At 41.7% G+C, this 12,448-nt stretch overlaps 1 protein-coding gene across 1 annotated transcript in view; it reads right to left on the reverse strand.

Moving 5' to 3' along the window:
- Positions 1–12,448, reverse strand: part of LOC149473188 (ankyrin repeat and fibronectin type-III domain-containing protein 1-like) — a 455,911-nt gene that overhangs the window by 437,600 nt on the left and 5,863 nt on the right. Inside the window, exon 2 of the mRNA XM_089683050.1 lies at positions 2,427–2,723. Within this exon, the coding sequence (XP_089539176.1) occupies positions 2,427–2,548 (122 nt within the window). The 5' untranslated portion in view covers positions 2,549–2,723. The remainder of the gene's footprint in view (positions 1–2,426; positions 2,724–12,448) is intronic.

A 12,448-nucleotide genomic window follows, 5' to 3' on the forward strand; every position in this document is an offset into this window, starting at 1 on the left:
CTGTGTGAACACAACAGGGACTACCTGATGCAAGAAAACAGACTACTCAGGAACCAAATCTGCAACAGCACAGACAATCAATGACTGAGGCAGGCCAGGAAGTAGGGTGGGATAAGGTGACATCTGAGAGAATGGTCCTTAAACACTTCAGACACTCCAGCACGGGAGGATAGAAAGGATACAACTTGTCTGATGACGAGGGTGGATATCCCCAATCACAGGTGATGGATAGGACCTAGGAGATTAAAACTGACAAGACACAATTCGGACGGATTTTGCAGGCACTAGGCCTTTTAGGGAGGCGCTGTACACCAGGATTCCTGAAGCTTCCCTTCTTCACAAGGGTTCAGAGTATCCCACAAAAAGAATGCCAGGAAAGGGAACTGGGCTCAACCCGAGTCCATGCTCAGAAGAGTATAAGGTGTACCTCTACACCACTGATGATTTAGATCCCTGACCAGGTAAGGGACAGTCAAGGCTGCTCCAAGATAACCTAGTGAGATGGAAGGTTCCTTTAGAGAGGGGAGACACTGTGAGGTACTGAGACTGTAATGGTAAAAAGTACTGAGCATCCCTAATGGGCGACCATGTTGTGCAAGGGGTACATCCCCTAAGAAGGCATTTGATACGTGTCACAAACTTTAGGCTGCATACCAGGATATTGTTAGCAGTTCCTTTGATAGGACACATACACACCCTCTCACACCTATTACCTGATTCCAAACTTCAGCCTACAGACCCTTGTAAAACTGTCAGATTTGCAAGCTTGAGCAGTCAGAAAATCAACCAGATATCTTGCTAGATCACCCCAATCGTAAATAACTTAGCTGGAGTCTTTAGCAATACACATTTCTGTCTCTGTCCCCTGGTAGAATCAATAACCCCAGTGTATTTCATAACATCTGGAAATAATAACAGTACAGCCAGAAAAAGGACATATTTAACTCCATTAGTTAATTAGTAGCATTTTGAGCCGTACGCCGCTACCCTAGGAGCTCCGGGAGTAGAGACAGCCCAATAATTCTCCTAGGCGAACTGGTCACCCAACCTTGTCATATTTATATCCATTCAAAATGTATTTGCACATTGGACAGTAATATACAAGTTAGCACCTTTTTTCCTGTAAATATTTTATTTGCACCATTTTTTATACCTTTTCATTATTAAACCATATTTTGAAAGGTGTTAAAACTGTCTCTAATGCACTAATCGAACCTGAGGTTTTGCCATGGCTCTGGACCTGGGAGGCAGAGGCTCTACAGCTGACTGACAGTACACTAAGGTCCAGGGGCGGACTGACCATTTGGAAACTCGGGTGGTGCCCGAGGGCCTAGGGTCAGTACGGGGCCCCATGAGATGCCCCTGGTACCTTTTTCATAGTCTTTTTTGAGTTTGGGCAAGGACACAGGGGCCCCATGATCCCCTATTGCCCGGGGGCCCCATGAGCTGTCAGTCTGCCCCTGCTAAGGTCTACAAAATGCCACAATGCAGAGCCCATTGCCCATTTGAAATCAGGTTTTGATGCATTTGCATTATGTTTGCTATATATTTGATATGTTTACCATACATTTGCATCAAGTTGCATGGAGGAATAAAATTGAAGTACAAACTGAGCTCAGACTGGCTTTAACAGGTCTAATAGTCCATGTACTCAAATACTTACAGTATATCAAAATCTATTTCTTTTCTTTTTAAATAGAGAAGGCAATGGTTAAAATGTCAGTTACATAGTTACACAGTTAGTCTGGCTGAAAAAAGACAAAAGTCCATCCAGTTCAACCATTAAAAAAAAAAAAGTATAATCCTATACCCACAGTTGATCCAGAGGAAGGCAAAAAAAAAACCCAGCAAAGCATGATCCAATTTGCTCCTGCAGGGGAAAAAAATGCCTTCTTGATCCCCCGAGAGGCAATCGGATATTCCCTGGATCAACTTTACCTATAAATGTTAGTCTCCAGTTATATTCTGTGTATCTAAGATAGAATCCAGGCCTTTTTTAAAGCAATCCACTGAGCTGGCCAGAACCAACTCTTGAAGGAGTCTATTCCACATTTTCACAGCTCTCACTGTGAAGAAACCTTTCCGTGTTTGGAGATTAAATTTATTTTCCTCCAGACGTAAAGAGTGCCCCCTTGTCCTCTGTGATGACCTCAGGGTGAATAGCTCTACACTGAGTTCACTATATGAAACACTGATGTATTTGTTTCTGTCTGTGTCCCCATGAGATTTCTTATAATTTTCTGTTCAGGAGACAAGTGTAAAATATTGGCATTCCTATCATATTTTGTCCCTGTGACAAAGGCCATGAAAACAAAGAATCTCCTCAGGGGGATATAGGTAGCAAGAAAACAGTTGCCCTAACACCCTTACCACTCTATCCAAGGATAAAAAATACAAGAAAACCATAAGTGTGATAGATTGTATACCTTGACTGTGTGATAGTACAACAGTAGCTCCCGCTTCTCCGTCCCGTACTGCGCCCAGGTCGGAGATCCTCTCGTGATTTCCTCAGACTGAAATATTCCGTTAACTTTCCAAATGAAGACATTCTGCCACTCTAGAGGCTCATCTGCAAATGACCCGACCCTCTGCCCACAAAGTCTGGGCAGGTTGGATGATGATCCTGGAAGCATTCCCCGAGACAGCCCAGCGGAGCTGCCCTTCAACAACCAAAGCTTCCAGCCCCGAAGGAGGTCACTTTGGGACAGTAAAAACTGAAGAAGCTATGGATTTCATGTTAAAGAGAATAACCAACCAGAAAGACACAGTAAAGTTCCAACATGTCATTAAAATAAAACTCCAGCCAAAACCCTGTTTAGTTCAGCCAAGTGGTGGCAAGTTAGAAACTTTGCCAGTTTTTTTTTTCAACTCATGGCCTGCTTGTGGAAGTTTCTACTCCTGGTGTGGTCAGAAGATGAAGAGAGAAGTTAGATATGCATACCTGATAAAAATATGGGAACAAAACTCAGGGTCAAAATAAGTTTTAAAACCTCAAGCTATAACCTGATTTTATTTTATCATGGGAAGTAAGTCTGCAACCTGCTCTAATAGATGATATAAACAAGTTTTTATTATTCATAATAGGATATACTAGTCAACTTTGACCAATTTTGACCTATGAATTTACGTGCTGAAGCCCAAACACTGCATACTACTGTTTCAAGTGGAAGTTCACCCTAGAACATTAACCTCCCTAGCAGTCTGATTATGTCCATATTTCTGTGCTCAAAGCGGTACATTTTTTTGCATGGAAATATGTATTTTTTTTATTGTAGGCCTGTAATTTTTAGGACTAACTCACTGAAATCTGTCCGAACAAGAGTCTAGTAAACATCCCGGGTATGATAAAATTTGAAACACGAAATCATAAATTATAATTTAATAAATAATCATAAAAAATAATAATATAATAATAATAAATTTAATTCAATAATATAATCAAACCAAAAACACTGAAATTTGAAATAGAGCGCCAAGTTCGCACATCACTGAGCAAAGTCGCAAAATCGTTTTCAGTGTCTGATGACGAATTTCCCCCACGAATCATTATCACTCAATTCTGCAAGTGGTTCTGATTTACTATCGCTGTTCTCTAGCTGGTCTAAAACCACTTTTTACATAAAGGGGCGCTTTTTGGATGCCATGGACGTTTCTCAGTTTCCAGGCAAAAAGAACAGTAAAAATGTAGGCAGGGCACAGGACAAAGCACTCGGGACAAAATGTATGTGAAATGGTTTGATACAGTAATGTTTTACTATGTGATTTTAGTGTATTTAGTGAATGTCACTTTTTGTCATTTTCAAGTTTCCCGCCGTTCCGTCCCCGTACATCCCGACGTCGCAGGGGACGGAACCCAGATAACAGATGCCAGCATCTGCCGGATTACATTGCCGGGGACACTGCAGGAGGGACATCGCGGGAGCGCAGGACAAGGTAAGTGAAGAACAGATGCCGGAGCAGCGCCGCATGGTAAGCCCGAGTGTCGCTCGGGGTTACTGCTTTTGGTACTGAAACTTTTCCCCGAGCTACACTCGGGAATACCGCTGGGAGGTTAAACAGTCATATATTGAATGTACTTTGATATATGCATAGCCCCTTGTGTGACTTCTGTCTGCATTCTCTTTGCCCAGGAATCAGCACTGGAGACTGCTGGCCATTTATGAGCGAAAACATAAAACTACATCTTTGGCAGCATCGGGGCAAAGAAGAGGTGTTTCCCAGACAGACTTTACAAGACATGGATAGTATGGGGGGCTGAGCGACACCAAGAGTTGCATGGTGTTGCTCGTAAATGGCCAGCAGTTTCCTGTGAAAATATCTGGATAACCAGAGCGTGGAGGGATAGCAAACATGGTGGTATACATTTATCATGGTACTTGTGTTATATATGGCTGTAGAGTAGAGTAATTCTAGGGTGAACTTCTGCTTTAAGGTGATTGAGAAGAATCATAACAAAAGGGTGAGTTGACCTTTCTTTGAGAAAGGAAAACAGACATTTCTCCAAATGGGTCACCAACAACACTAAAAATACACACCACTTTGTAGAGTGGAAAACAGTAACACATTCTGCCATGTTTTTATTATTGTTTGTGTCCCCATTGGAGAGATCTACCCCTGTATTCTAAGGGCTCATATACACGGGGCGTTTGGAAAACTATTCTTAACGATGGAAACTGACTGCTGGAAAACGTAGGTTAAAAAACGTCAGTTTAGCTGCTTTTGCATACCACATTTATGTGCGTTTGCGTTTAGAAGCGTTTTTAAAAGATAACCTCAGGAGACCTTCCCAAATGTCCAAAATTCACTGAAACATAGTAAATAATTAACTATTTCAGACATTTTGAGAGGAATACAGAGAGCAGAAGCAGAGAGCGCAGTATGTGTGGAGATGACCTGTCTTTTCTGGTTGCATTCACTATGGATCCCATCATGAGCATATTGCGGCACGTTCTACCATTTTTTTCTTCACGCAAAACCTGGAACTGACTGCACTGGTGTACCGGGTCCATTTGAAAACATGGAAAATGCTTTTCACGCATTTTTGATGATAAAAAAAGGCTCTGGACAGCATCTGCACATGGAACAGTTAAAAAACGCTTCTAAATGCAAATGCCTATAAACGCGGTTAACCGCATTTACACACGTTTACAAGCATTTGGCGTTGGTAAAATCTACTCCTGAATGCAAGTTTAGTACGTTCAAAAAAACAACTGTAAACTCAACTGCCTGTAAACGACTGTAAACGAAGATGTGTACATGGACACATAGGAAAACATTAGGGAGAGTTCAGGGGCTGCTGAAAAAAACGCTGAACAGCTCCTGAACGTCAGTTTAGGAGCTGCAGTGTACATGAGCCCAGGGGTGGACTGACAACTCATGGGGCCCCCGGGCAATAGGAGATCATGGGGCCCCTGTGTCCTTGCCCAAACTCAAAAAAACCTATGAAAAAGGTACCAGGGGCATCTCATGGGGCCCCCTACTGACCCCGGGCCCTCAGGCAGTGCCCGAGTTTCCAAATGGTCAGTCCGCCCCTGCATGAGCCCTAAGTGGTCAACAAGAGAGGTTTGGCTAAAGTTCCATTTTAAGTAAACAAGGAAAACTTTGATTCAAAAATTCAAATGAGATGGGGGTTGTACATAACCGTCACAAATTGTACAAAAGACCATTTTGGCCTTGACTAGCAATATTATTATTATTATTATACAGTATTTATATAGCGCCAGAAAGTTTGCTCAGCGCTGTACAGAGTAGTATATTGGGGTTGATTTACTATAGACAAATAGACTGTGCGCTTTGCAAGTGCAGTTGCCCCAGAGTGTAGTCCATCGTCCAATCATATGCAAGCAAAAATGCTAGGTTTTTTTTTTTATTTTCCTTGCATGTGATTGGATATACTTAATAGAGTGAAACTTCACCTCATTTACTAAGCTCTAGAGCAACTGCACTTGCAAAGTGCACAGTCTATTTGCCTTTAGTAAATCAACCCCATAGTGTCTACAGCTGATTGGGTTTCAGGGCAGATTAGAGTGTTGTGGTAAGATTGTTTTTTGTTTCGTAAATTGTTTGCTAATAAAAACATACTGTACATAAAAACCAGGAGCGGACTGACAACTCATGGGGCCCCCGGGCAATAGGGGATCATGGGGCCCCTGTGTCCTTGCCCTCACTCAAAGCACACCCAAAAAAGCCTATAAAAGGTACCAGGGGCATTTCATGGGGCCCCCTACTGACCACGGGCCCTCGGGCAGTGCCCGAGTGCTCGAATGGTCAGTCCGCCCCTGATAAAAACTGTTAAAATATTTACAATAGACAACTCAAGCCTTTGCAAAAGGAACACAAAATCAAATCCATTTCAGCTTGTTACAGACACAGATGCCTGTTTATGACCACTAGAATATTTACCGAACATAATATTTAAAACATATGTCATCCTTCAAAGCTAAAAAAAAAAAATAGCCAAGAAAATAATCTATACAACCTCCCCGGCCCACCTTCCTCTCCAGTTACGACGCACTCTGATTCTGCCAGTTTCCCTTTCGAGACTTTTTAATATGTTAAATTACCCTACACTACAAAAACATGAAAAGATGAAAATGCTCTATAAACTGAATCCCTTTTCTTTTGAGAAGTCTCTGTAGGGCTAGTTGGCGAAATGGATCAGCGCTGCCTGATTATACTAGTAGGGCATAAGTAGAGCTTTCAGTTGCTATGTGAACACTCCATGGGGTTGAGGCCTTTTTGAAGCTGTATTAAACCCAAAAGCAAACATTTATTATATTGTAAAAAAAAAATAAAGTGCAGCGCTACAAATCTAGCTAATGAATAAATAATAGTGAATATTATAAGTGAGAATAATATAAAAGTCCAAACAAAGATGCTTCTATATAGAATTTCCTTCCTCCTGTGACCACCGAGTGCTCCAACCAAAGAATTGGATTTGAACTGGTGACCCTAGTGCTGCCAGTCAGCTAAAATATACTACAGTGGTATATCCTCCAAAATGAGAACATGTCATATAGAAATCATGTAACACAATAGTAAAAGGGCCCTTGATATAATACCTGAGTGTCTTCCGATCTATATACGCTTGGAAGGATGCGCACCACCACTATGATAGAACGCTGATTCCTGGTTGCATCGTGACATCATTCAAAAGCTCTCCCCCAACATGTTTCGTCACCGATTACGTGACTTTTTCAAGGGGAGGCTTGGTGCGGTCTGGCACCTGTCACGTGAGTGTTGCGTTTGATCCGTTTCTGCAGTGCTTTTTTGCGGTGCGTTTTGCATTTTTTTGCACATGCATTTTGCTTATTTTTTCCAAATTGGCAGATTAAAACGCAAAACGCATCAAAAATGCACTACATGTATTTCTCCATTGAAGCCTATTGAACCACCAGATGTGTGGTCACCTCCAGCAGTGCGACCTCACATGTAATATGCTCGGTCTAACCGCACTTTTGGTCCCATGTTGGACACTGAAGATCAACTTGATGAATAATGGATGTTAATATCTCGCTCCAAATGCACCCCTCATGGGCAGTAATCCTCATAAATAAAAAATTTCACATATTATTATTACAGATATTTATATAGCGCCATCAATTTGCGCAGCACTTTACATATATATTGTACATTCACATCAGTCCCTAACCCTCAAGGGGTGTACAATCTAAGATCCCTAACTCACATTCATACACATACTAGGGACAATTTAGACAGGAGCCAATTAACCTAGCAGCATGTCTTTGGAGCGTAGGAGGAAACCAGAGTACCCAGAGGAAACCCATGCAGGCACAGGGAGAACATGCAAACTCCAGGCAGGTGGTGCTGTGGTTGGGATTTGAACTGGCAACCCTTGTACTGCCAGGAGGAAGTGCTAACCACTTAGCTACTGTGCTGCCCATTACATAGTGTGTAACACTTAAAAAGCTTTATTTACCACTGAAACATATCCAAATGTACACTCACATGTGACAGATGCCAGATCGCACCAAGCGTAAAAAGCCGCCAATAAATCTTAGTAATCTGTGCCGTTTAAGTCAGCTAACATATACTACAGAGGTATATCCTCCAAACATGACAACATGTCATATAGCAATCGTGTGACACAATAGTAAAAGGGCCCTTGATATGACCACTATGATAGAACGCTGATTCCTAGTTGCATCGTGACGTCATCCAAAAGCTCTTCCCCAACGTGTTTCGTCGCCAATCACGTGACTTTTTCAAGGTGCTTAGGGCTTAGTCCAGTCTGGCACCTGTCACATGTAAGTGTTGTGTTTGATCCATTTCTGCAGTGCTTTGTGCGGTGCGTTTTGCATTTTTTGCACATGCATTTTTGATGCATTTTACTTTTTTTTTTCAAATTGTTGCTGGGCAGATTAAAATGCAAAATGCATCAAAAATGCACTACATGCATTTCTCCATTGAAGCCTATTGAAACAAAACCGCAACATTTTTCATTTAAAAAAGTCCCTGACCCTTTCCAAAAACCGCACAGGGTGAAAATGCGGAGATGTGAACCTGTCCCATAGGAAATCATATTAAATGGACTTCTGTACATTTCTGAAAAACGCAACAGAAAATGCATAGGTGTGACCCTGGACTAAGGGCCAGTTCACACTACAGAAATGCACTCCGGATATATTCCGGATACATTGTTGCTTACAGTTCACACCACACGCAGTTCCGGTGCAGTTTTGATGCAGTTTGCCATGTTCTAGTATGCTTCTGTGCAGAAAAAATGCAGCATGTTCTACTTTTTTTTTCTGCACTGGAAGCTGACTGGAACTGACTGCACTGGTGTGAACTAGGGCCATTGGAATACACAGAAAACACTGTGCATACATTTTTGATGCAGAAAAAATAATTCACTGGACTGTATCTAGTGTGAACTAGCCCTAAGGCTAGGTTCACACCTATGCAGTTTGCCTTTGATCCATTTCTGCAGTGCTTTTTATGGTGCATTTTGCACATGCGTTTTTGCTACGTTTGTGATGCGTTTTGCGTTTCGTCAGGGTCTTTTTTGAGCACAAAAAGTTGCGTTTTTGTTTCAAAACTTCAATGGAAACGCTGAAGAAAAGCATGTAGTGTGTTTTTCCTGCATTTTTTATGCGTCTTGCGTTTTAAATCTGCCTAGCAACAAGAAAAATTAAAAAAGAAACGCATCAAAAACACAGGTGAAAAAATGCAAACCGCAATGCAGAAACAATGCAGGTCAAACACAACCTGCATAGATATGAACCTAGCCTTAGATGCAGGGGCGGACTGACAACTCATGGGGCCCCGGGCAATAGGGGATCATGGGGCCCCGGGCAATAGGGGATCATGGGGCCCCTGTGTCCTTGCCCAAACTCAAAAAAGCCTATGAATAAGGTACCAGGGGCATCTCATGGGTCCCCTACTGACCCCGGGCCCTTGGGCAGTGCCCGAGTTTCCAAATGGTCAGTCCTCCCCGGCTTAGATGTGATGGGTGCCCTCATCTTTTTTAGGCTTTTTTCTACTTTTTTCAGCTGGTGATCTGGCCAGTAGATCTGTTATTTTTCAGCTTTCTTTAACAGAGCTTTAACAGCTTTAACAAGCTGTCCAGCAAAAGTGAACTGAACCATCTAAAACTGGGAAGTAGGGGCACCACACCCTGAATACTAGCATAAACCCCAAAGATGCCAAAGCACAAAAACAGACTTTTTAGGGCGCTCCAGGAAAGCCAAGAAATCTATTAAGGTAAAAAAGGGTGGAATGTACAAATATATTATTACAAATACAATTTATGCAGCAAAAGCTTGCAGGGGTGTATATTATCCCTTTTCACCTTAGATTGTAAGCTCCCAGGATCAGGGCCCTCCTAAACCTCTTGTATTGAACTGTGTTGTTGCTGTATTATCTCCCGTTCAGGGGTGGACTGACAACTCATGGGGCCCCCAGGCAATAGGGGATCATGGGGCCCCTGTGTCCTTGCCCAAACTCAAAAAAGCCTATGAAAAAGGTAACAGGGGCATCTCATGGGGCCCCCTACTGACCCCGGGCCCTCGGGCAGTGCCGGAGTTTCCAAATGATCAGTTCGCCCCTGCTCCCGTTATATTGTAAAGCGCTGAGAAAACTGTTGGCTCTATATAAATCCTGTATAATAATAATAATATATAAATCCTGTATAATAATATATAAATCCTGTATAATAATAATATATAAGTCCTGTATAATAATAATAATATATAAGTCCTGTATAATAATAATATATAAATCTGTATAATAATAATAATATATAAATCCTGTATAATAATAATATATAAATCCTGTATAATAATAATATATAAATCTGTATAATAATATATAAATCCTGTATAATAATAATAATACCTTATTACATTGATTCTCTTTGCTTTCCAGGGGCACCCTAAAAGTCTGTTTTGTGCTTTGGAGTCTTTGGGGTCCAGCAAAAGTGTCAGTTAGAGGGTTGTGAAAACTATTTACCACTTACAGGGGTGCTTACAATGATCAGCTTGTATTCATTTATAAAACCTTTAACTTAAAAAGGAAAAAACTTGTTGCTATAACAGCTTAAAAAGTGTTAGCTGGAGTTTGGCTTTGTTAGTCAAGTTCATCTAAGTTTGCTACTGCATCTAACGCTACCCTCTCCCCAAGCTAACAATGCTGCCATCCAAGGGTGTCTCTGTTGCTCCTCCATAGAGTGGATGAAAACAAGTGTAAGAAAGAAAACAAATGCAGCCACCACATAAGGATTGCTAAATTGCAACACATTGAACTTTTGATTTTGGGTTTAAATTCACCTTAAACTGAATCTATGCTTTGCTCATGCAGTGCAACGCACTTTATTGCAGACCTGAACAGATATATACACAGTATACAGCACCTTGAAAAAGTATTCATACCCCTTGAAATGTTTCCCATGTTGTCATGTTACAAACAAAAACATCAATGTATTTTATTGGGATTTGATGTGATAGACCAACGCAAAGTGGCACATAATTGTGAAGTGGAAGGAAAATGATAAATGGTTTTCAACACTTTTTACAAATAAATCTGTGAAAAGTGTGGCGTCCATTTGTATTCAGCCCCCCAGAGTCAATACTTTGTAGGACCCCCTTTCCCTGCAATTCCAGCTGCAAGTCTTTTTGGGGATGTCTCTACCAGCTTTGCACATCTAGAGAGGGACATTTCTGCCCATTCTTCTTTGCAGAATCGCTCAAGCTCTGTCAGATTGGATGGAGAGCGTCTGTGAACAGCAATTTTCAAGTCTGTCCACAGATTCTCAATTGGATTTAGGTCTGAACTGTGACTGGGCCATTCTAACACATGAATATGCTTTGATCTAAACCATTCCATTGTAGCTCTGGCTGGATGTTTCGGGTCGTTGTCCTGCTGGAAGGTGAACCTCAGCCCCAGTCTCAAGTCTTTTGCAGACTCTAACAGGTTTTCTTCTAAGATTTCCCTGTATTTGGCTCCATCCATCTTCCCATCAACTCTGACCAGCTTCCCTGTCCCTGCTGAAGAAAAGCATCCACACAGCATGATGCTGCCACCACCATGTTTCACGGTGGGGATGGTGTGTTCAGGGTGATGTGCAGTGTTAGTTTTCTGCCACACATAGGATTTTGCTTTTAGGCCAAAAATTTAATTTTGGTCTCATCTGACCAGAGCACCTTCTTCCACATGCTTGCTGTGTCCCCCATATGGCTTTTCGCAAACTGCAAATGGGACTTCTTATGGCTTTCTTTCAGCAATGGCTTTCTTCTTACCACTCTTCCATAAAGGCCAGATTTGTGGAGTGCACGGCTAATAGATTCTCCCACCTGAGCTGTGGATCTCTGCAGCTTCTCCAGAGTTCCCATGGGCCTCTTGGCTGTTTCTCTGATTAATGATCTCCTTGCCCGGCCTGTCAGTTTAGGTGGACGGCCATGTCCTGGTGAGTTTGTAGTTGTGCCATACTCTTTCCATGTTCGGATGATGGATTGAACAGGGCTCCATGAGATGTTCAAAGCTTGGGATATTTTTTTTTATAACCTAACCCTGCTTTAAACTTCTCCACAGCTTTATCCCTGACCTATCTGGTGTGTTCCTTGGCCTTCATGATGCTGTTTGTTCACTAATGTTCTCTAACAAACCCCTGAGGGCTTCACAGAACAGCTGTACTTATACTGAGATTAAATTGCACACAGGTGGACTCTATTTACTAATTAGGTGACTTCTGAAGGCAATTGGTTCCACTAGATCTTAGTCGGGGTATCAGAGTAAAGGGGGCTGAATACAAATGTACACCACACTTTCAGATATTTGTTTGTAAAAAGTTTTGAAAACCATTTATCATTTTCCTTCCACTTCACAATTATGTGCCACTTTGTGTTGGTCTATCACATAAAATCCCAATAAAATACATTTACGTTTTTGGCTGTAACATGACAAAATGTGGAAAATTTCTAGGGGTATGATT

Source organism: Staurois parvus, unplaced genomic scaffold, assembly GCF_062004578.1.
Source record: "Staurois parvus isolate SC_StPar_1 unplaced genomic scaffold, SC_StPar_1.0 ptg000018l, whole genome shotgun sequence".
NCBI classification, from domain to species: Eukaryota; Metazoa; Chordata; class Amphibia; order Anura; family Ranidae; genus Staurois; species Staurois parvus.